Source organism: Scomber japonicus, chromosome 1 (genome assembly GCF_027409825.1).
Source record: "Scomber japonicus isolate fScoJap1 chromosome 1, fScoJap1.pri, whole genome shotgun sequence".
Taxonomy (NCBI): domain Eukaryota; kingdom Metazoa; phylum Chordata; class Actinopteri; order Scombriformes; family Scombridae; genus Scomber; species Scomber japonicus.
The window spans coordinates 13,038,370-13,065,578 of record NC_070578.1 but is presented as its reverse complement, the minus strand read 5'-3'; the positions used below and the strand labels follow the sequence as shown (position 1 = coordinate 13,065,578).

Below are 27,209 nucleotides of genomic sequence, written 5' to 3'. Positions count from 1 at the left end.
TGGTTTAAATTTGAGTGTCTTTCCCTTCCAGGAGATAACAGTCACATCACAAACTATACAAAATCATAACTAAAGTTATGATTAATTTAAATATTGTATATAGACCAAAATGATGTCCATGGGCAAATAACTGTAAATCTTCGGCTCCTGTCTTATGAGCTGAGTTAAGCTGTAGGATGGTTTCAAAATGTTAATCGGAATAACTTTGAAATCAAAGTGCTTGAAGCTACTGTTGACAACAAAGGCCTTGGGTAGTAAATGCACAAGGGAGGCTGCTTAGAGTGATTGGAGGCTGTTGCTCTTTTCTGTCCAACCACTGGTGGCACACAGGAACTCCAAGCATCAGATGTGAGGATGGATGAGGGACTTCTGTTTTTTTTTTTGTTTTGTTTTGTTTTTTTCAGATTGCCAACCAATGCTTGAGCTGAAAAACAAAAGAAAGTTTTGTTTTGTGACAGAATGTTGGTTTTTGCTTAACCAATTTTCTACTTCTTAAACAATGTCATTCACAGTAGTTACTTCAAATGCTAGTTTATTTAGAAGTATTAGCAATGGTCAGTGCACAAGTAAATTCACAAATAGTTAAATGTGTTCAAATCCAGAGTAATTGCAGTTACATGCACACTATTTCTTATTATGATTGAAATCATTCTGAAGATGTTGGGTCAACTGTTTACATGGGATATGATCTAATACATTCTGGTGTTTACATGCATGCATTTAATTAGAACAGCTGTGCGACATGCACAGAGTAATTAATACATTAGGCTAACCCATCGTTGCTAACTTCAGGGCTAACCTCCTTCACTTCAATCAGCAGGTGGTGATAGGACACAGGAACTTTGGGTCTTGAGGAGCATTGTATGTATTGCATGTATTCACTGACAAATAGCCCAAACTGTGCACACGGTATACTGCTATGTTCACAAATATACGACTAACTTCATACTATCTATTGCACACATGCTCTCTCTAACACCACATCATTACCTCCATGTGGGGGAAAATGTGCAAAAATAATATGTATTCCAACCAGAGAGATGATTGGATTAAGCATTAACATATGAAAATATTCAATATTTTACTATTGAATGGATTATCAAAGGTTTATATCCCTTTCAACCTGATTGAAAATTCCTTTGGATCAGGTTCATTCAGACCGATTGAGGGGGTTACATGAGCCATTTTTATTCTGATTGAGCTATTATTCTGACTATTAGTGGAATAGTAGGGTAAGTGTGGCCATCGAAAGGCAGACAAAATGTAGCCTTACTGTGAACTGCCGAATATTTCCTTCAGCCACCAGATGATGTTCATGTTCTGGAGTGATGCAATAGGCTATCCTCTGCAAAACAAGTCATTACAGAACATCATTATCAACACTTTGGATGCAGCAAGTGTATCATCTTCAAAGCATACAGTAGATAACCCACTTATTATGTTGATATATTTTTACACACAGTCATCAAAGAGCTGAGGTCCAACTTTAGATGTAACAGGATATGCAATCATATCTAATCTCAGAAATGAGAACAAAAGTCATTATCGTTATCTCTGGTGAATGACTTTAAAGCTTTTTTGGGACTTGCAATGATCCCTTATCAAGAACTTCAGATATATTTGTTCTGGTTATCATGATAACGGTGGGACCAAAACCTGATAGGTGACATGATTTTTAAGTAACCAAGAGTGTACCATGGACCTGAGAAGAATCATTAGTCCTGAGTATGAACAGGAAATGCCATGGGATGTGGGAATTTTTACAGTAGAGTGAAGCTGACAGTGGTTGACTGCTGAGGGATGAAAATAGCTCTCTGGTGCTTTGATGATTACGATCATAAACTCTCGATGCTTTGAAGCGATCATATCAATTTGAGAGTGTTCTCACAGTGAAAAATGTCACCAAATGGAGCGAAAAAAGTTCACTCCAAAATCAGATTGTTATTTTCTAGTTGTGTTTGAAAAAAGAACGTACTGTATGTCCGAAAGTCTCAATCATAATAACAATGTTTGCCCTGGCTACTGTTAGGCATTGTGTAGATCCTATTTTCTTTGTAACAGTACAGGTCAAATGTTTGGACACACTTTCTCGTTGAATTGTAATTGTTGCTAATATTCCCTCCTCTTTAGTGCTTATTTATGTCAATGTATTGTGATTCAAATGTCTCCTAAATAGCTTTTCATGAAGCAGCTTACAGTTACTTTTTCACTCAATAAAGTGTTGATACTGACCTGTTTGAATGTTCCTGGCAAGCTAAGGAATTTATAAATAGCGTAGATGGGGACAAAGAGCATGGAGGACATGCCCACACCCCAGCCAACGACATTGGACCAGTTAGGGAAGACGTAGTCATCATACTTCAGTCCTGATGATGTCACAGTACTGGCTATTACCACAAACTGTAGAAAGAGGCAGAAAGTTGAAAGTGAGAGAAGCAAACTAGAGAGAGAAACCCAGGTGAATTGAAACCTCTTTAACAGAACAGACAGTCCCTCTGTAATAATTTTTGTTGATGTAATGAATTAAATTGGGCGTCTGTGCACACTATAATAAACCTTTCTTCCTCTCTGTAACCTGATTCACCTGTTCTAGACTAAATTCATGACTGAGATACATGTAGTCTGTTTCTCTGAAACATTGTTTGCAGTCATGTATCATGGAGAGGTCAATATACCCCTCCTATGTTTTGACGATCAAAGGCCATAGCACTCTACTTTGTCCATGTAAAATGTCAGATTTTATAAGTACTTCACGCAACCATGGTGATATTAAGCTGTATTCTTTGTAGATCTTTTACTAAAAGAGAACCTAAATGTGTTTTAGTATGTACAATGTTGCAGTGTTTAGATGCTGTAGACTTTAGATCACTGAGCTGCTGTAGGTTATGTAGTTTGCAAAATCTGCATGTTTAGTCTTGTCAGCGAGAAGGTAGAGCTTAGAAAATGGCAATGTCAGTGGGTTATTTTATTCAAACCTCTTTGATGTAGCAGGGTGTGAGAGGCAGTGAGCCTCTGGGGTCCACAAGGCTGGACTTCACACTCGTAAGCCCTTATTTTTTACCACTCAATCACAATGTGTAGCACAAACCATTGCCTCATGTACTCATGGACCTTGAGAGCATAGGCACACTAGATATTTTCATTAAGTGCAGAGAAAAAGGTTTGATGAAGTGGAATATAATTAGTATGGTGCAGTGTTGAATCATTATTTTCTCCATCACATAACTCATCTCCTACTAGCACACTGGTGCATTATATGCACTCTTTTAGAGTACAACAGCTTGTCATTGGGGCGGCACCTGATAGACCAAAATATATCTGTAAACAATGATACAAATGTGTTTTTTTTTTGCATTTGTCCCTTCTTCTCAAAATGTAGAGTGGCCACATCCACTGTTGGCCAGAGGAAGGTGCAGACAGCAATTTCTATTAGAGGAAGCACATGTCTATCTACATCATCCCCTGCACAACAGCGGACACAGCTGTGTGCATCCTCTAATGAGCCAGCAGCTATTATACCAGTTACTAATTTCACCTTCAAGCAAAGAACTCCAGGAAGGTGTACTGAGGTTCACACTGTGTTCCTGGGATACACCTCTGGGTACAAGCCAGAATTACCCCTGCTGATAATTGAAGCTGGGCCTATGTGTTGGTGGATGAGTGCTTTTTCCAATGTGCCACCCAAATCATTACATTAGTTTACTTAAGCTGTGGGTATTAGGGATGCAATTAACATTTTGATTTTATGTTAAATCTAACAGCTACTGCATGGTGGAATGAACACCTTAATACAGCTTGCAAGCATTTATTGTGAATGATAGGGGGAGACACCAGCCATCAATTGGCAAGTCCTTATATATGTGAACATATAGAATATATAGACTGGATTTCTTTTTTCCCTATCCAAGAAAAACCTGCCCTGTGTTTAACTCTTGTGATGTACTGTAATCCTCTTACCAGAAGAAAAGCTGGACTGACAAATTTCCAGCACAGCCTCCAGTAAAGACCTGGCTTAAAACCCATCATGCGCTCAATATCTTCACTGAAGCGGTCCACACCTGGAGGGAGACATACATCAAAAGTTACTGTGGTGAGTAAAGTCACGCATGTTAAATGTTCAAGCTGTGTTCCTCATGCCAAATATCCAGTCTCACTGGACAGTAGGAGTAATCCAGTAGTAGGATGACCTACACCCTAATACTGTACTCCATGGATTTTGTTTTTGCTCCAGCTTGACCTAGATTGACCTGGAGCGAACATGACTCATCATGTGTCTTTGCTTCATTATCTCATCAAGACTGCCTTGTTGCTGTACCTAATAAATTGTTTTGTTTTGGCACTGGTTGCACAATTTGCCTGCTGTCAGATCCCTCTCCCTCTAGTGCTTTTTTCAGCAATATTGTTTTCCCATGGATTTTTGCCTCTAAGGGTCTACAGATGTTGACAATATAGACTAGGTCTTTATAAGTTATAAAGGACAGCATGTGATCTTACTATACTGTGTTTTGTTTCTTTCCTTGAGTCTTTTTTTTTTTTTTTTTTGCATCATTCTGTCCTGTGGTTGATCACAGGTGAATATATGTCATGAAGTTGATTGCTCCAGTAAAGCACCCGAACAATGTAATTTACAAACTTACTTAGTTTCATTATTGTATTTCAGATATTGGTGTTCATGGATTTTCATGTTACTTTGTTTTTTTGTCTCGATGAACCTAAGCACAGGTTTACATTCACTTTTTTTAGGTAGTTCACTGATGATTATTCTATTACAGATGATTCCAGTGTTTTTATTTTTCTACTTTGAGATTCAAGCAAGCAGTAGAGAAGGGTGTGTGGACAGGATGTTTCATTAGATGTTTCAGCATAACATATAATATAGTACATATATTATAATATAACAATAATTTGATGTAGAATCTCTTACCATAAAACCATGACACTCCAATGGCCTCGATCAACACACCAAATAGTATAGAGGTCCCTGCTGCATACTTATCTAACAGGGTCAGTACATAGATCCCACCCTGCATAGGGGAAATGGAAATCAGAGATAAATGACTGTGAGTGTGTGCGAGGAACATACTGTAAATCTTCAATCTCGAAAATAAGTGGACCCTTGTGTGCAGTCAAAAAGCAATGTACTCTCAGACTAAACAAAATGTACTATATATCCTTGTTTTTCACTTTGAAGAATTGACATCTGAGCATAGACAAGCATCAAATGGACGAAGCAGGGATTCAGTGTGCATTTTAGCTTTTGTATAATACGTCTCTGCTTTGTTTCCTCAGTGGCAAAATCTGAATCTTGTGCCAGGGAACAAGCATGGTAACTAGATAATTAATTCACTTTTATCAATAAATTCATTGATTTGATTAAGTGAAGAGACCATGTCAATCACTGACAAAATACCTTTCTGTCTCCAAAGTCTGTGCTGAGACCATGTGGATGAATGGAGACTGCAGAGAAAATTAATCCTTTGCTTCCTGGATACAGTTTTAATTAAGGTCTAATTTGTTATCAGTGCATGATGCAAGAGCTCTTTTGATCATCTCTTTGAAGGAGTTCTGTGACATTTTTTGAGCAGTTTGTCTGTGCCAACATAACATCATCAATCTTACATAACATCCTCAAAGTAGTGGCGGCATGCAGTTTAAATTGAAGTATACCACCAAATAAATATATATATATTACCTCTACAGTCGAGCAAAAAGTGAACTGTTACATCAGTTTAAAGTGGGCGCTTGAAAGGTAGTTCATTCATGTTCAGAGTGTGAATATATGGCACTATGAAACCTGATACTTACATTGGTAATGCAGAACAGGGCAACCAGGAAGGTTCCAAAGGCTGTGGCGAAGGTGAAGAGCTTCCTGTTTCTCTTGAGGATCTTAAAATCATCCGTCAGACCTGTGATGACTGCCTCCATGCCACCCATCTGGTGGATGAAAACAGAAAGAGAATGAGACTCTGAAATCTTGTATAATGTTGTGAAATCTCACAAAACCCAATAAAGTAAATATAATTACAATAAAATACCAATAAACAATAACAATGAACTGACTACAATTGTTTCAAAGCAGACCGTTGAGATGTATCTGAAGGATACACTGTAGATAACTTTGCTCTATATTCCCATTTGAGGGTCTTTTAAAAATACAATAAAGTCTTAACTATAATTGATGTGGATACATTTTAATTTTTTAAAATGGTAGGTATATGAGATAACAACATTGTGTCCATCAACACAGATTGATAGATACTGCATATTATTCAACCAAATCATCTAATCCAACCAGGCCTTTTAGTCTTACCTCAATAAAGCAACAGACATAAAACACTGAAATACACAAACCTAGTACAGGAAAGTAAACATTACTGAAATGTTATTCATCTGATCTGCTTGCTGATGGATAGAAGGTGGTTTAACTATTCTTTGTAAATGTATCACCTGAGTGATTAAATGCACAGATGGTTTCTTAGATTTGAATAGACGTTTGAAAAACCATAGAGGAATTTTTGAAATTTGATGCTTTAATGTTGACCAGACTGAAACATTACTTTAAACCCACTGATTACTCATGGCATCATTCATAAATTATAATATTGATTCACAGTATTTACAGTCCATTGACGTACAGCTGTCTTCTAAAATACAGCTGCATATTTATTTAGTATTAAGTAGTGCTTATTTGTTACTTAACATCCTGTTGTAATATTATTCAGGAGAACTAGAGCAGGACAAAATAAATAACTTGATAAAACATTACACATGACGTGTTTAGCTCAGCTTTTTACAATTACAAAACACTCTGTGGTATCACAGTATTTCCATGTCATAGCAGACTAATTGCTCAAGTGATGAGTCATGGTGATCTCCAATCACCCAAAGCTAATGAGTGCTTTGGGTAAACAAATGTACAATTATTCAGAGAGAAACTTGCGCAGAGAGCACGACATGGTGATTATTTTCGGGAAATGTCAAGTTTAATGGGCAATCCAGCTAAAACAATCTTCTAATGTGATACATGGATGTCATTACTGTTCCCAAGGTGTTTCAACATACACTTTGTCTGCTCTGTTTTTTATGTGCAGACTAAAGGTAACACTGTTCTTCTGCACCACTGTCCAGATTTAAGTGCTATGCTCACATTTCTAAACCATTTTACCACTCCACTTCCATCTTATTCGTGTATTTGCGTTATTGTACTGGTGCAGTGGTAGTTTGGACTCACCGAGCTGTCAATACCCAGGGTCAGCAACATAATGAAGAACACAATAGCCCAAAATGTTGAGCCCGGGAGTGTAGAAATTGCCTCAGGGTAGATGATAAACACCAATCCTGCCCCTGTATACATGTGTGCACACAGAAATATTCATAAATATATAACAATATGTACTATTGGGTAAATACAAATGTATTTGTATGACCTATTGTTTTACAACAATAATTCAAAAGTATTCTTGGTAGTCATAGGAAGTAAGAAGAAGATACAAACTGTTCTCATTTGATTTACATTATCTCGTTATTCAGTGTGATGGTGTTATGGTGGTTTTTGGTATAGTGTCTTTTTGAATGTGCAGCCACTTACCCTCTGTTGCCACATCTTCTATTTTCACCCCATGTTTGTAAGCCATATAGCCAAGCACAGAGAAGATGGCAAACCCTGAGAAGAAACTGGTAACGCAGTTCACAGTGCTGGTCAACAGCGCATCTCTAGAGAAAGAGAAAGCATAACAAAAACAAGACATTGTAATTAATATTGTTGAGCCACTGCTAGTATCAATTCCGCATTTTTTCATATTGTGAGCTAAGTACAGTTCTAATGGGGTTGATATTCAGCCTGTTCTGTGTTTTCATGTTAGAAGAGATAGAGGAGATATTCAGCTTATTGAGTTGCTTTTGCTGCTCCGTTGCAACAAACCTGCGGTGGTCTGACAAAAGGTGGTTTGACTCTCCCTCTGAATTTTCTTTCCTTTTTGTATTATGTGCAGGCCGCTGTGATAAAACCTTTGAAGCTTTTATTCACTCTAGTCAATCAGGCCCACACAGGTGCTGCTACACATCACCATCTCATACAGTACATTCATTCATACATTGTATGTATAGTGCATTAACTATAACTGTACTGTTTTTTATAACTATATTGTGTACTGAAAAAGTACAAATTCTCATTAAAGCGAGGAGGATTTTTTTCATTTTCCAATTGGAAGCTTCCAAGTTGAAGAGCAGTGCCAGCTGTGTTATTTTAACTAAAACTTCCAAGTAAGCTTTGAATACTATTTCAAGATTTGATTTGACTTTCTTGTATGATGAGTAGCTATTCTACATTTTAGAATTTCCTTTCTTGCTACAATTGTTTATATAGCCCAGTTTAGTTTAAATTTAAGCTCAGTTTAGAAAAGTCTGGGCAGGGCAGGCACAAGCACTTTTGAAGGCAGGTATTTCACATAGTAGACATATCGAACAAAAAATGGCAGCAGTACTGCATCCTCATCCTGAGAGTCCCTCCCCTGATTGCTCTGACATTTCTAGCAAAAAGAAGAAAATCGTTAAGCCTAATGAAGAATGAATGAATGAAGATGAACCAAAGATTGGAGAAAAAATAGACAAATTCATATGTGTTTGTCTTGTTGAAAAATTGATGGTTGTATTCACTTATTTGAATACTATGTAATTAGCAATTGCATTTGTTCTAGTTTATGTTAAGTATAATTACCTTGCATTTTGTTTGCCACTTCGCTGTAGGGTTTTATGGTTTTCTCAGGTGTGAAGAATACACTCCTACTCACACTACCATGAGCAGATGAGTATTCAAACACATAAAGTCTGTCTTCAATGTTTATTTTTCTAACATGGCTGCTTTTTCCAGGCTGTTTCTTTTCCCATAATTCAGATTTGTTCATTTGTCACTGAGGGCATAATGCAAATCCCACCTGCCCATAGTCCACACATATCTTTAAATGGGACATCAAAGAGGAGGAAAGGATGAGGCCCTGTGTGGGTCTAAAGAAGGTGGAGGAAATGAGAGAGGACAGGAGAGGAGGGGTGCATAATGTGTTTAACATGCTGTATTACAGTAAGTAGACCGATATAGCTTGGAAGTCTCTTGTCATGACATCTTGAATTACGCCTCAAGAACTGTTTCATTTTGCGTAGCTTTAGAAAGATATGTTGTATGTTGTCTGGCTCCAATATATGTGCATGCATGATAGGTTATAGTGCTGTTTTCCCCAACAGCATTTGTCTCCAACAGTTGCACTGCATCTATTAATGTGGAAAAAGATTATCTAAGCTCACAACTGATGCCGGCTTTCTCTGAGGAAGAGCAGAACTATGGCAAACCAGTCAACATGCAGCCTTTGGCTATCACCTGGCAAGCCTTCCTGGCCTGTACTTTATCTATCCTGTTAACACCTGGCCACTGGGGTAAGCTGGACAGATTAGCATCACCTCTGCTGCTTCGTGATCCGGTTACGCAGTGAGAAAAGCAGACTACATGAAAACAGCAGGATGTTATGTTGCTGTGGGCTTGTTTTCATCGTCATCAATCACAAACAGAGCATAAGTTCTTACCTGTAGCAGTTGTTGTCAAATTTGTTGTAACTGGCAAATGCAATGAGCACACCAAATCCTGCTCCTAACGAGTAGAATATCTGGGTGGCTGCATCAATCCACACCTATGGAAAGAGAAACAAGAAAACTTTTGAATGAAGGGAAAAAGAGATGCTTCAAGGCTAAAATATTGAATAAAGATTTTAAAGTAAACACAGATTTTCATTGTTTAGAGCATAATGTCATTTATTTCAATATCACAACCAAGCAACCATGTAACTTTTTTTTTTTTTTTTTCGAAAATACGTTATTTACCTGTGCTTCTTTTTTTTTTTTTTACCATCCAGGAATTCTTGGTTCTGGTTTAGTTAGGACTACATGTAATTGGCAGTAATGTTCTGCAAGACATGTAACCCCTTCTCCACCCTTACACATATCACCTCAGCTAGTTGGAGGTTGTATCTTAATTGGGGGACGTGGGGATAAAGGACATTCATTCATATACATACATTAAGCATAGGAGGCACCAGTGGGAATCTACTGTAGCCTTTAACCTTCAGAGTGTAATACTCCACCCAGTGAATTACAGTAACACAGAAAGGCGGCTTTCAAACAGGCATAGATGTAAATGTTACTCATAGAGTCCCATGGGTTAACTCAATATCCAACGACCACAAACTGAAAGCTTGTCCGATATTGACATTTAACACACACACAACAGGAAATTATTTCTTGCACAAATGTTTTTTTAATAAAGCTGTATACTGGTGACCCACAGCTAAAGTGAAGTACTTTCATTAAAGGGCAAATGTAATTGTCAAAACAGCTGCATAAGGTTCTCATACACTTGATTTCCATGATTATTTATGGGCTTGTTATGGACTTTACTGTGCTGCAGTAGTAAAGTAACTTACAGATGCTACAAAATTGCAAATATGTTCTACTTTTGCGCACAAGCTTCATGTCTAACCTCTAAATTGTTGAGCCTTTTGAAGTCGATGTGGAGGTAGGCTCTGATTCCATCCATCGACCCTGGTAGAGTGACACCTCGGATCAGCAACACAAAAAGGACCACATAGGGCATAGTAGCTGTGATGTACACCACCTGAATACACACAGAGAACAAAGAAAGTGGAAGAGAGATGAAATCTGTAATACTGCTCATTTTTCACCATTTTAAAAAAAATCAATAAACAGACACTGAATGTGACTGACATTTGTATATTTAAAAAAAGAGAAAAAAATCCTGCTCAGCTTGTCTTACTCTCTGACCTCTGATGTGCTTGCAATACAGCACGTTCAAATCATCCACTCTATGGATAAAATGAAGTCTACTATGAAGTGTGTATCATTTTTGATCAATGACAATATATTGATCATATAGCGTTGAATATAAAAATGAAAAGGGAGAAAATTCAGTCTTCACAATATTTTATCACTGTCAAATTATCAGATGTCAAATTATTCATTAATAGGAGAAAAAATACAGAGAGCAAAATTGTTGTCATTTGTACCTTTCCTGAGGACTTGACACCCTTCCACAGGCTGAAGTAGAGGATGAAGACCACCACAACCAGACACAAGGTCAGTTCCCAGCGAGGCAGGCCCAAGTCCTGGATACCCCTACTCTCATGGAGATGCAACACACCCCGTCTGCAAATGGACACACAGGCAAACAACAAGTACTGTATTGTTACATCCAAAAGGCTTTCTTTAATTCTGATATACTGATATACTGTATCCTACTGTAAACTACTTTACTTTTTTACTTTTACTTTTTAGGATTTCATATTTCAAAAGAAGATATGATATTGATCCATGGTCTATTCTGTCTTAAGAAACAAAACAATTAAAAAAAAAACTCTTCTGAGAAAATGTTTAAGTAATAACTGTATGTATCCTGTAACACTGATATTAAATATAAGCATGTAAGAGATGCATTGGACTGCAACAAAGCACAGCTTTAAATATTACTTAGGATGCATAACGTGATTTTTTGCTCTATATTATGATATCTTCTTCTTTTTTTTTTGGCTAAATCTTAACTGTGAGAGGTATTTTTGTGCAACAGGCCCACCCAGGTACAGCAGCAGAGGGAGTCTAAACAAAACAGTCCACACTGTGGGTGCCTGAGGCAGAGATGGGAGATGAATTGCGACCAAGGCTCTCCTTTGGACAGGGATTACAGCGCTCCACCCTGACTTTAAATAAATAAATTTTACTTGCAATCGAGACTAATGTACATGACATCTTGAACCTAAAGTGAAAGCATCCATCTTGGTGAAAGCCAAGTGAAGCTGGATCATATAGCCATCTTTCTATATGTGCTACTCTCCTCCAACAACATACTAAATGCTTTGAAAGTGTCAATAATGATCTCTGCTATTGTTTGGCTGTTATCAACCATTCTTCTAAAGCTAAACACTTACTGTCAGATAAAGGTGAGCGTTCAAAGGTTCAAGAGTTTTATTATGACATAATTAAACAAAGGGAGACAAATTATGTCTCTTCCTTCCCTGCCTAAATATTGTTTCCAGCTGCAAGCTCATTCTTTGAATGTCTCAAAGAAGCAGTGGGAAGGAAGTGTACGACTTCAGTTTACAATAGTAGATTAGGGGCAAAGTTCAATTGTTGTGACCACTGTACTCAGACACTTCTGTAAGTATGGTGTCCTGTTTACCTGCCAGACTTCAAATGAATTAATATTTTTTTCTCAAAACATTGTTCAATTCATTTGAAGTGGCTTACTTCAGAAAATGTACTTTATACAGATGACGATGTTGAAAGAAATAGCTCAAACTTTTGATAAATGGACATACAGTATTTGCTTTGCTATTAGTTGCATGTTTGTGTTACATGTGTGGAGCTGGAGCCTGCATGTGATGATCGTAGCTTATCATTGAGAGTTGAGGGAGGGGGAAACAGCTACCCTTGCTCTGTCCAAAGTGAAAAAAACTACACCTATAACAATAAGCAGACTCATAGATAAGTTGTATCTTATTTGTTTAACCTAGATATAATCAGAAATATAAAAAACATATTGTTTATTTCAGCTTTTATGGGGAGTTATGTGCAGGAGCTTTTTCTTTGTGAACAGCAGACGGACGCAGTAACTGTCAATTTGACATTTTTATTCACTGTGTAAACACCACAGCTTTAGCTTTCAGTTTTAATGCTATGCTAGTCTAAACATTTCTTGACTCCATCTCTGTACTGTAAAATGAGACAAATTACACTAATAAAATTCCACAGATTTGTTTGAGAGGGAAGTTTTGAGGCATAGCAGAGACTGTCAGCCACTGCAAAAACAGTCTTGGAACGTTGGTCGTTAACTAGATGTGCAATGACCAAACCAACCACTTAGTCTTCATCATTTAAGCTTTTTCTCTGGTAATTGTAATGAAATATTGTCTGAAAACATTTCCAATAAAGTGTAAATCTCATCTTTATGTGGATTGTATAAATCTGTTAGAGTGTAGCATCAAGTGTCAACTTTGACAAGAGACATTAAGGTAAAATGTATACAATTATATGCATAATTGTTTCCCAACAGTATTTTGCTGTTCAATAATTAAAAAAGACTTCAAGAATAAAGACTAACTGGTTGGTTTGGCATCTCTATTGGAGAGCAATGCACAGCTGCTTCCACAAGCTATTCCATAAGAACCATCTGGGACTGTCCCCAACACAATGGTCGAGACAGTCCCAAACAGGCTACAAGACCCGAGCTCATTGTAACTCATCACCTCCTGAGCAGTGCTGACATTCTGGTTTGGGAACACACCCCTAAAGCTGGAGTGGAAACACGTTAAGTTACGGGTTGTTAAATTTTTATAGTGAAAGAATGTGTAGCTATTTTGTTGGATATGATACATCTTTGAAACCGTTACAGTCTTTATTGTTCATATTGGCTGTGACCACAACCAATAATTGCCAATCATGACAAATGCAGCTGCTCCTGGGGCCATTTGAAATTGGTATTATAGATTAAAGGGTTTCTCCCTGTTATTATGCTGATCACAAATTGAGGCTGAGATGTTCCATGGCATAAAAAGGCTTTGTAAAACAGCCCTGTAAAATACCCTATTCATAGGGTCTCAGCAGATAGAAGATCTGTCTGAGGACTTACGTATGATGACTTATGTGAAGTTTTAAATTGTTAGATGTCTCTCCAACATTCTGTAACAAAAGGATCTGGTTGTATTTAATTGGATATCAATTTCCTACAGTGAAACATTTAAAAGCACATTCGCTCCCTTCACATTTGTCCTGAGACTTTACTCTAGCAAGATTCAATTTAGTCGGCATGTGATGTTATGGGTTGATAAAGAGTGGGAAAGGATTTGGATCTGATACTCAGGTTGCTTACACAACAGCCCGGCACAAATAAAACCTCTGGAAAACACGCAAACTGAAATATGTTCAGACATACAATCCTAAGGGACCAAGCGATCTGTAAAACTCCTCTTTAGCATTTACTTATCTTTGGATGATAATACATTCAAAGCTTTAACGTCTTTGGGGAGGAAGATAACGTCATGTGGATATCAGTTTTTAGGGAAGAGAAATTTTGAGTCTGTGCTCTGACCTGGATGCCTCGTGTCGATGTTGTAATGCCCCAAGGCCTCCTTGTTCATCTGATAGAATTGATAGTGTACTGCCAGTAAATGCTCACTGTAACATCAATCCAAGTCCCCTTGGCCCAGTTACTCTAAACACATTTACTCTTATCGTCACTCAGCAAGCTGGTTATGCTGCTATCCTCACACTCAGTCTTGCCATTAGTTGGTCTCTGTATACTTGAGGCTGGCAAACATTTACATGCAGTCTGGTCTTAATGTTGATTAGAGAATGAGAAACAGGGCATTCCATAAAATAAATAACTAAAAAGGACACCAGATCTAAATATCAAAACACAGCTGAGGGATTCTATCTAATTTCAACCTGATTTATTTAATTAATTACAACTGATCCTCAACTTGTTATTTTAAAAGTAATTCTTTAAACAAATATGTTAAATTGTGTGTGAGATTGAACTGAAAGCAATCTTCTCAAGTGTCTATGTAATTGGATCTTTTTGTTTAAATGAGGGCTATTTATCAAGTCTACTTATCCTTGACATGAAATCAGATGTAGTGCCTCAGGCTAGACCTGGAAGGATATGGAATGATGTGTGCCAATTAAACAGGTTGGAGTCACCGTCATTTAAAAAAAAAAAAAATTGAACTACAGTTCAGGTAAATAAAACCTCTATGCTTTAGCTCAAAAAATACTTTTGTTAAATTAAATACTAAATTAAACTACTACTTTCGGTTCCTGAAACTTAATATTTTGTAACAGAACAGTCTCCTTAAAGCATGATCTATTTCTGTTATGACTATATATATAATACTACTTGATTGATTCCATCTGTCAACAAGGAGATTTAAAAAGAAAGCTGTGTTTGTCCTATTACACAATTTATTTTGTAGTATTGGACTCCCTTGTATATGTGTAGTCTGTCCTCTACCCATGTCTTCATGGTGATGGAGGTTGCATGGCTCAGGTCCTATTCTGTTTTTGGCAGTATTTCTTTAATTTGTCTTTCTTGTTCTATTCTGTACACACAACATCTATGGAAGAGGAAATCCTCCTCTGTTGCTCTTCCTAATATTTATTCTATTTTGTACCAATTAAAGAGTTTTTTAATGGAGTTTTCCTTATCTGAGTCAAACATCTAAGGACAGAAGGTACTGTACAGATTTGTATAGCCCCTGAAGCAAATTTGTGATAGTGGGCTATGTAAATAAAATTGACTTGACTAGACTTGGAACAAGAGTGTCCATGAACACCACATTAAAAAAACAAAATAAATATGCTTATACTCCAATTTGTGTACATTTGGGACTTGAATAGGTTTGAATTTGTTTTAGTCTGATTCTTTGGCCTCACCATAAGATCTCTGCAAAAGTTGATTTCAACTGCTATGTGATTTGCACCATGTCATGCTGTGATTTGGGAGTATAACATTTGGGTAGTTTCTTTGATCTCCTGAGACTGCACAAATTATCAAATTAATCACAGAGAAATGCCCAGATCTCTGTTTCCAGGTCAGTTTTTTGGAAGAAACTATGTTTTTGACTGTCTTCACACAGCCCTCTTGGCACCACATCTCCGTAACAACCTCTGACACATGACTGAGAATCCACTTTCATATCGCCCACTTTGAGTCAGGCCATATGGAGTTTTATAGTATGTTTCGTTAGAAGTGCTGATATTCAAACTGATGAACTATTCAAGTGATTCAAAAAGACTGCTGATGCAAAGTCAAAAAAAAGAAAGGAAGAAAAAGAAAAAAGACTTGTTCTATTACTATTCCTGCAGGTGGAACAACCTAAAAGACTAGAGCATGCTTTATCTTTTATCATTTCTGTTTTGGGTGTGCTGGAGGAACTATGTTCTCGTATCAGGTGTAAATTGCTTGAGATGACAGGAAAAACATGCAAAAAACATTCAATAATGTAATGGAATCATTGTTTTTAAAGTAACAATGGATAAAATGAATATGTGTTGTGCAAATCTACATCAAATCATTGCCCAACTCCGCATTTCTATGCAAAGTGTTAGCATCTTTCAGCTCATTGTTTTGGTTTTACGGACCTCAGCTTTACGGTTCATTCTCACTGCTCTCATTGGTATCATTTTTAGAGATCTAGCTGTGATCAACCCATTGTAGTGAGTTGGCAGACATCGGACAATATGGAGCATTTAGCTGCTAAAGAAACAAATATTTCCCTCAGGACATGGTGCAGACCAAAACAGAGATGAAAGGGAAGTGACATTTTTAACTTAGAATTGTCAGATGGCAACAAATATGAGTCAATGTTGTTCAATGACAGCTGAATTCATGAATATGCCGATTTTTGCTCACACTATTGCCAGATCAACTTTATGAGATGAAAATATGTCCTTGATGTGCTCATTGCTTATTGCATTGCCTCCAAGTGGATAAAGGATACGTAGGTCACCAAGTAAACTCTTATTTCTCTAATGCAGTGTTTGAATCTTCCTGCTATCATCCATCAGCAAATCAATTTATCTGCATGAACTTTATATTAACTACATGTCACACCTTTCATGATCACACACAATTTAGGTGTTTGTATATGTGAATAACAAGAAAAGCAGCTAAGGTGTTAAGTTACTGAAAGAATGTTAAAATTAAATATTTGTTTTACTGTTGAATTTTTTTACAAGCTTCACTCCTGACAGCCAAAGACAGTAGACTCGTGAGGGTTTGTGGATGTGGCACAGTGTAAGAGGTGAAGCAAGAACATTCTTCACTCAGTTGGCCTCCCCCTGACATGCTGTGTCTTGGCATCGCTCCTGTGCTCAAAGCTAGCTGTAAGCAGGAGGATTTAAAGTCCCCAACAGAGCCTAACCCTATGTAAGATCTGACTTGAAGTACCCTATTGTGATCAGTCCCAAGTGTAATAGTTCACCTGGAATAAATAGTCTACCTTCTGATTTTACAGACTAGATCATGTGCTCTTGCAGTAATATTACATCACTTTTCTGAAGGACTGTAGCTGGGGATTTCATGTTAAAACTGGGATCTTCATTTTGAGTAAAAACCTTTATATATATATCAAGTTTAAGTTTCTATTGATAGAAATAAATTTGGAGCCCAGCAGACTGGGAGTGGATATTTATCTAGCTTGATTATTGGCTAGCAAGCATGCTAAATGTATTGTGTGCGTCACACTTAGCATGTGCCCCTTGTATTGTCCAAGTCATTTCACAGACTTCCTCTGCGCTGCACAGTCAGTCTTCACAGAAGCTAGGGAAGAACTGGCTGTCTTTGAAGTATAAACAGATGGAGCGTTTTTTCATGCACTTCAAAGACTGCATTTGAACTTTTTATGTATACACATTTTAGCGCACAAACATTTATAGCTGGGAAATTTTAGAATCTTTTACTCACGTTTCAGTGACTAGTCACCCTCTTCATATGGATAGTAGTTCCTTAGGGATCAATGTGCTGCACTAATATCATTCAGACTACACTCCCAAAACAATGAAAGCATTAAGTGCACGTGACACTGTTATTGGACTGACTGTACTGACTCAGCCAAACTATATCAGTTATAACTGTCCAAATAAAACAAACACCCAGCAAGAGACAATGAACAAAATGCCCAAACATAGACAGTCTTATGAACACAGCAGCTACATTTACTTGCAAGCCAAAGCTTTGATATTTCTTCAATCACATGAATACTGTGATCAAAATATTTAAGCAGCAGCATTTATCCCTGCCACAATGATGAATCCCTGCATTATTAGTTTGACTACTTCATTTATATGATCTCAGGATAGATTCAGCTTTTATATCTACATTAAAGCTTTGCCAGAGAGTTGCGTGGGAGACACTTAACTCCCAATTCATTTGGAAGAATCTTCTGTTAGGGACTTTAATTGTTAGATGTGATTCATAGGATATTGTGTTCATCTTAAAAATTGAAAGTCAGATCTTTTTTTTTTTTTTAGATATCACTCACTCATAGTACTCTGCTGCCGGGGTACTCTTGTACTTGGCGTAAGATGTTCCATTTCCGAGGATGGATCCGTTTAAGGCTTTTGGGTCAGTGCAGTTCTGGCTGTTCCAGATGTTGTCACATCTGAGCCATGGCAGCTCACGGGTCATGGAGGAGAATAGGTAGTGGAGGGACCACGCGATGATGACATTGTAGTAGAAGCCAACATACAGGGCTATAAGGATCACAGTGTAGCCCACACCTGAAGAACACAGGGTTATCAGTGATAGGACCACAGTTAAAATGATATACAACCACAGCATCTGTTCAACTGTTTTACAATGTCTTTTCATAATCCTGGACATAAGAATATGGGCATTTTAATCTGTTACACAAGAAATGGCAGCAAACAGTACAGTTATCAACAAATCATGATTAAATGTGGAAAGGCACAAGTGAATTGGGGGCTGAAGCAACAATATCAATCAACTTAATCAAAAACTGCTGAGAATATCTCCCGTCCATTACTCCGTCTTACACAATTTTGATATAAAAAAGGAACATTTTCTTGAGGCTTTATGAAACGGTTCTCTTTTTTTGCCTCATATCTGAACATATTTTCAGTCTCCTCCACCATCTTATCATCACCATAAGGTACAGATATCACTCCCACAGGGGTGTAGTTTGGGATACACATACACATAAAGTTTACACAATATAATTCTATATCAGCCTAGTTTTATATTGTGCTCAAAGGTATCTATAATAGAATACATAATCCTGTTTGAGTTTTCTATGTGTTTCTGGTTAATTTCGTTGATTGACTTGCAGTGAAATTGACTCTGTGTTCTATCAGCATACTGTGGATATTAGACTGCTACTGTTTTTTTTTTTTGTTTCAGACATCACTCATCTGATACTGACATTTGCAAAAACATAGACAGGGGTATAAGGTTGCATGAACAAGCAGAATGAGAGATTAAAGAAATATAGAGAGGTAAAACAGAGGAAGAGACGATGTGACAGAAAGATTACTTACAAGTTGCCACTTATGAACCTATCAGGGCGAAAGGACAAGAACAGTGGGATGAAATAAAAGGGCAAGACATGGAAGGGAGGCAAAATCAACCGCGACTGAACGGGAAATAAAGTTTAAGAGGTTAGAGAAAGGCAGAGGTAAAGAGACATTTGGGGAAACACGTGTCCGTTTATGTGTATGTTTGCATGTGTTACAGTTCACCTTTAAAGACTGGGCATATTTTCCAAACTGTAGCTGCCCCTTCCCTGTTGTACTGGCCCAAAGCGAGCTCCATGTAGAACAATGGCATCCCCGCAATTACCAAGAAAAGAATGTAGGGGATCAAAAAGGCACCTAGAAAGAGAGAAATTTTCATTTTTAATTAATTACATTTTAATATTTATACTTGAAACAAAATACTGTAAGCATAAATCCCTGGATTTGTAGTATGACAAACATTATTGCGAGGAGTTAATGGGTCAGAGCCACAGCATACAAACGATGGATATTAAAAAAATTTCCAGGATTAAGATCATCCATAACGGAGGGGAGCTAGATAATAAAATAAGTGCCAGACAAAACAAAATACCAAAAATGAATAGGAAAAAGATGAGGGTGGGGGTTGGAGTCACATTCTAGGAAAAACAACACATGATAACAGACAGGCAGGAAGGCTCATAGCTATTTTCATGCTGTACCACAGTAGCACATCAACCAACAAGGAAGGAAATGACCCCTCATAATTGAATTGTTCTTGACATTGTCCATCACAAATGACACATTATCTACAGTAATGAATACATTTTGCTGAAGGCCAATATGATTGACAGGCCGGTGATGGAGTTGACCCTTTGGGGCACTCAGCACAACATGTTGATTTTCGCCATGTGAAAGGACACGCAACACAAACAGAGGACAAGGCACACCTTCTAGTGAGCACTCTGTTGTCATGAGTGTTGAAGGTAAAACAACATTGTGTTTGAAACAATCCATTGTTGGGTCAACTACACACACTATACTTTTCTTTTCTTTCTCTCACTACAGTTCTGTGTCAGTGTTCAATAGTGTTGAAAACAGTCCAGGTTGGCAATCTGTCTTCTTCAGTTCAGACTTTCTAGGTAAACCTGAGCACAGACACTTGTTAAAATGTCACTAAGGTAAGGCAAAGTAAATATTTATATTCTTATTCTTATTCTTATTCTTATTCTAGTAGATACTTCAACCTTTCATAAATATTTTGATCATTTTAGAGCTACAGTGGGTTTACACATGTACATACCTATATCATAGATGATAAAAACACTTTACCATCAAGTAACTGAGAGTGACACAATAATAAATCAACTTTAGAATAACAATGTAATGTGTTATTTAAAGCACATGTATTCAAAACAACAATTGGACTTTTTTGAGGTGAACTTTGGGAAGACTTATTTTGTCTCCACTGGAATGTGATGTTCTTACATGAAAACAGAGAAGCCATAAACCCATCACCCACTCATGCTAAGGAGGAAAAAAACAAATCCTCTTCAGTGTTGAAGCCAAAAAAAACAGTGAGTGGTGCTGATTCAATATTGTAGACAGCAGGAAAACTGACAGAATTTAAAATCTTGTGCATCAAATAATACTCTGTTAGACAGAGACCAGGTTGTATGTGCATCTCTTTTCTAGATCTTGCAGATCTAACCAACCTGTTGTCACTGATTCAACTTTTTGATACAGTGCATCCTCAGTTGTCAGAAGAGTGAACATTGTAACCATGAGCCCAGGTACTGGTGTTCTCATATTTTCAGATAAAGTTTAACTGTATATTTATATAAAACGAATCATGAACTTCCCATGAACCATCTGACACTTTGACATGATGCATTTATGCTGTAAATGTTTAACACAGTATCTTTTTCAACGTGCATGATTAAATGAGGTATTTCCTTCATCATGTAAGCTTAAATGCACCTCTCCATTAATAAGCCTGGGACCATTAAAAGGCTAATTGAAGGAGATTAAGGGAGCTAAAATTAGAACAACATAGTAACTCTGAAATTAAATTGCTGTACTATTAAGTTGGTCACTGAAGACAACCCTGTCTCGTTTGGAAAGTAAAATGTTTGCAGCTGACTCTTAAATGAAAGAAAATAGAATCACTGAATACAATAAATGTATAATTTTATTGTGAGAACTTACTAACTTACAGTTTACTTACTTTTTTTGTTTTTATGTCATAAAGAGATTAAGTTACTGTACCTGACAGCGCGCCATGATACGTTTTGTGATCTCTGTTATCAGTCTAAATGTTTAAGCATCTTTGCACGTGCATTAATCGATCAGTGTTTACTCACCTCCTCCATTTTTGTAGCACAAGTAAGGAAATCTCCAAACATTGGCCAGATCCACCGCGAAGCCAATGACCGACAGGAGAAAGTCTATTTTCTTGCCCCAAGTTTCTCTGTCGTCGTCTCCGGGACGACCTGAGGGGTGGCCAGGCGTGGGAATGATGGAGGAACTGGTGTACTGGACGCCATTCTGGTCCTTCACCAGTATCAGTTCAACCTCCTTTTTCTCCACATTGCACTGTTTCAGCGGGGCCACTGACGAGAGCTTATGTTCTGGCAGAACCTGGATATTCATCTTCGCTGCGGTGCGTACGAAGCCCAAGCTGGCCCGGTGCTCTCACGGCCCCCTGCGGGTTCTGGCTGGGGTGATGTTCAGAGTCGGTGCGTTTTGATAAGGATGGTAATCCCGCTGACAAAAACCGGTTAAACGAGTGTTCTCCACAGTAAGTACAGCTGACACCTTCGCGTACATGAGCTATAGAGGAGAAAAGAGACAAAGAGTTTGGAGAGGTTTGGTGTTTGTGCGTAAAGTTTCGATGAGTACAGTTACGCACAGCGAGACATACAAATAACGTTGACATTATTCCTCCTATGGCAGACAGACCTAATGGCTGTGTGCTACTAACACCATTACAGCATTAAGATAAAACATTGTATCTGTGGTCTGATGCGCTGCAATAGCAGGTGACAAATGAAAGATTCAGAGCGAAATCCATACGTCACCTCGCTCACTGACAGCATTTGGCGCATAACAGTCTACTCAATCAAACAATTATCTACAAACATTACTCAGAAGGATAACCTTGAAAGATAAATAGGTATTTTAATATGTCACCGATACTAAAGTAATATAAAGCCCTGCAGTGGAAAGGCTTTGCTCCGTACTTGGTGAAGCTAGGGACACCTCTCCATGACCCGATGCTGCTGTTGTCCAGATGCATCTGAGGGGAGACCGCCCATTCTGAAGTAGCTATAAGACTCGCCTTCTCCAGCACAGACGATATAAAATGCGAGCTTTTAAACCGGTTTCCTCTCTCTCTTCCACGTGATATTTTATAATTGAACGCTTTCTCTCCAGTTTGATGTCGACTTGGGATGATCGCTTTTTGTCTGAACTCAAGTTTCCATAAACTTGTGCATCTGCCCCTGACTTCATAACGTAACAATCAGTGGGCAACACGGTGGTATTAAGATAAATACATAGAATGGATATGAGGACATCATTACTCGACTTTTCAATAAATCAGATATTCTATTGAGACCTTGGTGTAAACTTCATAAGTCATGGGTTTGCTTGTTTATTTGATTTAGAAGTTTTCGTATGTCAAGAGTGAAAAGACAGGAGATGTCTTTGCGTATCGCTTTATTGTTTGGATTTAATGTTTCACAAGAGACATACATTTCCTTTAACTTAAGCTATATGTTAGTACTTGAGTTTTACATACAACAAAACTTTTTTAATGTTTTGATTTGGACTTTATCTGTTTCTCCTCTGTACTAAACAGATTGAATTACAGTTTTCTAAGAAGCAGTAAAAGCATTGTGTTCCATGTGTAATTCAATTCCACAGCAGCTTTTGCCAGGGGCAATGATTTCTATTAGATATGGTTGATCAGTTCATCCCATTAAAGTCAATGAATGTCCTCTTTGCTCTCCAGTGCTTGTTTTATAAAACCCTAATAGGGCTGGTTTTGGGCGTTTTGTTTGTGAAGATTGAATAACTGCAGTGATGGTAAAGCAAAGGACCAGGTAACAAGGAAGAATAATGTGTTATTACTGTTGTTTTCTCCTGAATAAGTTATATTCTTTTGCATTTTTTTCTTTTTCACAGGTAAATTTAAGTATGTTAACTCTGATGAGCTCATAAGCCAAGAATAACCAATAACCAAAAGTTATGGGGATGTTGGCTTATTTCTGAATATGCAGTTATATTATGTGGTACATTCAACATTTGGGCTCTTTCACATTTTAGGGCACAGGTAATCTACATCAGCATATGGCACATGTTGAACCTCTCCCTCAGAAACAACTAACAGGTGTGTCAGTGCACACTGTAGATTCAGCATGGAAAATAACAGATGAAATTGAACCCATAATGTTGACAATCTTGCTTTAGTTGTTGAAATGCACAGGATTGCTCAAGGCAAAATGATATCATTCTTTACCTTTTACCTTGATTATTCTGGTTCCCCTTCTCTTGTAGCCTGTAATTCTTTAGACTGTCCCTCTTCTCTCTCTCTCTCTCTCTCTCTCTCTCGCTCTCTGTCTTTTAATGTTCAGGTTCTCCCATGTTGACCTTAGTGATGAGAAGCTAATGAAACAAGACGCAGCCTCTCAGCAGTCACAGCATATGACCCTCTGGATTCAACGCGAGCATCCAGTTTTCCACATCAAACATTTGTATTTCCGTTTCTTTCTGTCCTTTTGACTCTGTACTAACGTAAATGTGAACAAACATGTTCAAACGACTTCCTTACATTAGATGATGTACACACACCCTGAGTATTGTGAGTATTTAGTTGACCTCACAGCTTCAATCCCAGTAGTTCCTGCTAACTCTACTATCAGAGTCAGCCTAGTCAGAAAAAGCACCTCAACTCCATTGTGTTAAAAAGAATGACTGAGCCATTTATCAGATGTTTTATGACACAACATTAGAGACTTACCAGACTGTAGTGAGTAAGAGCCAGGATTTTAGGGTGACATGATAGATGTCACAGATGAATCATTTCTTGTTTTGTCATTGCTTTGACTTAAAATACCAGGTCATTACCACATGGTAATCAGGTCATGGAATTAGCATTGAGTGGGGTTTGTTTTGTTCTGCACTACCATTAAAGGTCTCTGGTTTAAATCTCTCCATGCCTCATGAAAGGCAGAGTGTATTTAAGCTTCTCTTTCTGGGCTCAGTATCTGCAAACATTTAAGCACCTCAGCAATGTTAAGTCTTTTTCCCTGCATGCTGTATTTCGTCAGTGAGGGGGGGAAAAAAGCTTGTGAGACAAATGTCCAGTCATTGAGAATGACTTTTAACAGCAGCACACAGCACATCTGGAAAAAATGGTTTACTGTATGTTCAACACCAAAAGGTGCAGGCCAATAAAGAAAGCTACATAGCAGCACTGCTCTCTGACTCTGACAGTCCTCAAAAAGTAGTGTAAAATAATAACCTGTTTTCTTTGGCAATCTCCTTTATCTATATATTAAAGAGTTTTATGTTTCTGAAGGTCACGCCCCTTCAGTCTTCAAGACACTAGTGAATGAAGAACACAATAGTGGGTACACACAAGTTGAGTTTGAATGGTGGGTAGTAATTAGGGGACACAAAAAGAGATGCTTGACAGAAAGAGGATTGGCATGGTTGTTGTTTGTACCATGAGACCGCCTGAAAAAAGGAAGAAAAGGCTGCAGTTGATTGACAAGTCTCACAGTAGGATTCAGAATTGGTTAAGACATGGCTCAGACTAAATTTACATCTCACATAAGAGTAAGAATTTTCTTGTGTAACAAGACAAATCACTTTTGTAATATTGTTGCACAGACATGAACACCATAATACATGATACATTTCCTTGATTGGTTCCTAGAAGTAACATTGGTTACGATGATTGGAAATGTTTTTTCTTTTCTCGTTGATATGAGTTTTGATTTGTTTGGACACTATAAACACTTCCACACCTTATTGGCTCATCTAACTGACAATTGAAAGACAAATTGTTCACAACCTCACCCTGACCCATCTGTAAATATTACACAGGAAAAGTTGATGCCTGTCATTCCAAAAAGCTATCTGGAAAAGAATCAAGCACACTATGTGAAACACCCAAAACATTGAGCAAGAAAATAAACCTGGGCTGCAAATAGAGGCGCTGTGCCACTGATGTTTTATACAGCTCCCCAAAAGTTTGCCCTAACCAGGACCTTTACTGTTCCTACAAATCATCACATGGGAAATGAGGAACAATCCCTTTCCTGTGAGAATAATAGGAGAGAGAAAATCAACAAGGTGTCATCTGGTACGATAGGGAAACATAACAATGAAGTTTGGAGGAACTCCCTGAGGAGCTGAAGGAGACAGCTTGCCAGGTTCAAGCCTGCAGGAGTCAGGGGTGGTGGGATATGTATGCATGTGTTGTGTGGATTTATGTGAAATAGCTTGGCTCACATGAAAATAAATGTGTAAAAATGTACACCATGCCAGTGTCTATAGAAGTAAACACCCCAAAGAGTTAAATGAACTCTTTGCACTGAGCAGCTGGACCGAAGCCATATCTGCTCTGTGAGCAGCAGTGTGTTCATCTTTACAAAGTTATATCATGCTGCAAATTCAGAGAGCTTTACTGTAAATCAAACAGGATATCCCAGAGATTGGCAAGATATCCAATATGCCATGGTTTTTAATAGGAATGTGTATATAAAATATATGCATTTCCTTTGGATGATTTATTGCAGTCATAAAAAAACATGACATGGTGGGTTTAGATAGTTCACTGTGTATTAGCATCAGACGGCTTACATCACATTACTCCTCAAAGACACTGTTCCACTTATGTGTGAGGTACGCATAGGATTGAATTCAACATTTCCTCTCTTTATCCAGTATTTACAGTATTTTTTCTAGCCAGTTCTAGCCAGCAATTTCTACAGTTCTGTAGGCTACTGTAAATGTAAACTGCACTATATATCCATGTTCTTCATGCCGGACAATGGAAGGGTCACTGGAGTGTATATACACACCCAGGTATCCTGTTGTTATAAGCAGGAAGATCTATTCAACAGGAACATCAAGCAAAACTAACATTGATTTCTTCCTCTTATGTAACATTCTTACAATATACTTGCACCAAAGAAATGTTTGTTCATATGCAATTGCCCTGAGTATTACTTTGGGTTACAAAGTAAGAATGATGTTCCAATTTATGTTTGACCACTAAAGTCAAACCCATCAACACTTCGTACTAGTTTAATAACTGCAAAGTTTGTGAAATACATGGTTGACTGGATCTAAACTATCAGTACTTGTCCTCATTTTGCCTGAGAAAGCCGGGCTACCTGGTTAAATTGAGGCACACAGTAGTGTCACATTAATTTAACAGCGAGGCCTGTTGGTTCTGACCTTTCCTTCCAGCTTGGCACTGTGAGTCCATATGAAGGCTGTGTCCAGCTTGGGTCCACAAACAGAGGCTGCTCACTCACTCAAGTCCTGAGGAGACCAAATCAGATTGCCAACGTGTATCTCCCACAATCTACTGCGACAGGATCACCCCCCGGGCAGGGCTGAAATGGATACAGCAATATACAACAGCCATGCAGAGGAAAGAGGGAGAATGGAGAGTGGAGTGGAGAGAAGAGCAGGAGATGTGGGTAGGGAAGGAGTCACTGTGTTGTAAGTGCCGCAACAATGTGACTTAATTGATTCCATGCCATCTCATCAATTTTGATTAAAATGAAATGAGCCTCTGTACGTTTGAAAAGGTTAAAACAAATTGAAGGTGGAAATCACAGCTGGTAATCACAATTTGTCTAACAGCGGGCTTTTAATGAAGCGACCCACTCTCCATCATTCATGTCAGCCTCCTCTGTGCATTTGGAGCAAGACTGCATTTTCTGTGTGTGTGCATGTGTGTTTAAATACATACACATACTGCTTTTACCACTGCATACAGTACATTAGGTTAGAATTAGGGTCCCCGCACTTAAAGGCTGTTTTGACCAATAAACAGATGGAAAACTCATTTTGTACAAAAAAAAATATCTGATTAAATGTTTATTGGATATACATGTACAGAT

At 37.9% G+C, this 27,209-nt stretch overlaps 1 protein-coding gene across 1 annotated transcript; it reads right to left on the bottom strand.

The window, feature by feature from the left end:
- Positions 1-116: 116 nt before the first annotated feature.
- On the bottom strand, positions 117-22,344 carry slc6a2 (solute carrier family 6 member 2). Its single transcript, XM_053336427.1, has 15 exons — positions 22,305-22,344; positions 21,426-21,894; positions 19,309-19,440; positions 18,093-18,330; positions 11,067-11,205; positions 10,523-10,657; positions 9,574-9,677; positions 7,589-7,713; positions 7,232-7,344; positions 5,806-5,934; positions 4,925-5,024; positions 3,958-4,058; positions 2,233-2,400; positions 1,274-1,345; positions 117-424 (listed from the first exon to the last, which is right to left on the bottom strand). The coding sequence occupies exons 2-15, from the start codon at positions 21,712-21,714 to the stop codon at positions 401-403; spliced, it is 1,869 nt and encodes a 622-aa protein (XP_053192402.1). The 5' UTR covers positions 21,715-21,894; positions 22,305-22,344; the 3' UTR covers positions 117-400.
- Positions 22,345-27,209: the final 4,865 nt, after the last annotated feature.